The sequence below is a fragment of the Sinocyclocheilus anshuiensis genome, unplaced genomic scaffold (genome assembly GCF_001515605.1).
Source record: "Sinocyclocheilus anshuiensis isolate Anshui unplaced genomic scaffold, SAMN03320099.WGS_v1.1 scaffold1231, whole genome shotgun sequence".
NCBI classification, from domain to species: domain Eukaryota; kingdom Metazoa; phylum Chordata; class Actinopteri; order Cypriniformes; family Cyprinidae; genus Sinocyclocheilus; species Sinocyclocheilus anshuiensis.
In genome coordinates this window covers 810,538-812,328 of record NW_015536698.1, presented here as the reverse complement: position 1 = coordinate 812,328, position 1,791 = coordinate 810,538, and the positions used below count along the sequence as shown (strand labels likewise).

Sequence of the window (1,791 nt, the reverse complement as noted above, 5' to 3'; positions counted from 1 at the left end):
CAGTATACATATAGGTACTCACTCATTATGGAACAGGTTGCTATTTTACTACTGGGATGACATTTTATTTTTGTCTCTGCTGTGTCTGTTGAGCTTCTTGATGTGCTCAATCAAAAAAATAAAATTAAAATAAAACACTTAATCTCATATAAGGAAACTAGTAAATGCAGGAATGTAATTCACTTTTAATATCACAAAATATGAAGAACTTAACTGGTATAAAGATTGATTTGATTTCATTGAGAGTATCATTGAGAGTAGGCCTAGGCCTACATTGTGTGCTTCCTCCAGTCCAAACCTACAGTGTTTAAATACTGAAAATTGCTATCAGCGGTTGTTTAAATTCTGGGAACAGACGACAGATTTGGGAGATCAGCCATTATTAAATTATTACTTACAACACAAAACGTCTGCCCAGCGACAGTCTTTACGTGTTGACATTGTGGGGAAAAATTACACATTCGTGGTGCGTAACGAATGCAAAGGTGAGTGTCCGAGAAATGTGTTACAACAGTTCCCAAAAGTGAGTCCACTTCACTCCCTGCAAAAAACGTACTCGGTGTAACTCGTCCACATTTTGTCCTCGTTGGGGTCGTTACTCGCGTACGCGCAGGTGCCCGTGGAACTACACGCAACCATGTGGAAGCCCACCTCCGCCAGCATGTCAAAGGCTTGCTCCAGAAAATTATACTTGAGGTAATACCGAGAAGTGTATCTCTCTGGGGGTCTGTCGGGGTCTCTGCTCTCGTTCAGAGTCTCCCCGAAAACTTCTTTGGCGAGAGATGTTTTTCCGCACACGGTAATTCTCGCCACACGTCGAAATTTGGCGTCCTGTTGGATGTCTCGTCCTATGGTATAGGAGCCCCTGTACCCGATGGTTATGTAGCCGAATTTCCTCGCGTCCAGAGACGGGGAGCGAGGACCGGTGCTGGTGACACTCGTGCCGGCGAGCGCAGCCTCCTCCGGGTCGCTCTGGCACACCTCCTCGCTGATGGAGTTCTCCTTACTGACCGCCGGTCTCAGGCGTTTTGCCAGGTCTTGAAGTTGGAAATATTCTGCCTCTTTAAGAAGGCTCGCCTTCTCTTTGAAGTAGTCGGGCAAAACCAGAGTCTGGTCCCGCAAGTAATCCAAAATATATCTGAACAGAAAGCCGTCCCTGTCCAAAAAGTAGCGTCCTTTGCTGTCGGTGGTAAGTTCCGCGGGTTTTTTCTGACTGAACATGGTCCAAAGTAAAGAATTGGGCACGGAGAGTAAAGTTGAGTGGCGCGTAACGTAAACTTGCCCCCCGACATTGAGCTCAATAATTTCGGGGAATCGCTGGGAAGCGTCCGCGCGACTCTTGTCCATCTCTGCACAGCTGCGCGAGACCTCCGGTGCAATCACGGGACTAAAGAAGAGTGGAATATTTCAGCTTTGTTTATGTAGGCTAAACAGAGTTACGTAGGAGGAGGAAACTGACGGCTGTATTAACTCTTTGCTAAAACCAAAACTCAAATTGATGTTTCTTGATCCAGTAGGATACAATTTGAGGAGGCTCCAGAGATCAAAGATTGTTCAAATGGAAACATTTTTTAAAGTGGATTCCACATGATCGGAGTAACAAATGTGTTCTTTTGATTGCTGACAAAGTAATATTGCAGAATCTGAAATGTTTCTTTTTAAAGTGTCCTTGTTACAGTGTAATTATACAACATGCACTCACTATAGGTTAGGATTAAGATTAGTTGCCAATTTTTATTATGCATAATTTATTGTTACATGTGTAACAAGGACACTGTAAAATAGTGTTAC

General features: G+C 43.8%; 1 protein-coding gene across 1 annotated transcript; it reads right to left on the bottom strand.

Moving 5' to 3' along the window:
- Positions 1-238: 238 nt before the first annotated feature.
- Positions 239-1,464, bottom strand: LOC107655163 (BTB/POZ domain-containing protein KCTD12-like). The gene has a single exon (XM_016442590.1). The coding sequence runs from the start codon at positions 1,345-1,347 to the stop codon at positions 535-537; it is 813 nt and encodes a 270-aa protein (XP_016298076.1). The 5' UTR covers positions 1,348-1,464; the 3' UTR covers positions 239-534.
- Between the last annotated feature and the right edge of the window lie 327 nt (positions 1,465-1,791).

What these genes read in the sequence shown, in the direction of transcription:
- LOC107655163 (XM_016442590.1), bottom strand. Translation starts at nt 1,347, where the DNA reads ATGGACAAGAGTCGCGCGGACGCTTCCCAGCGATTCCCCGAAATTATT.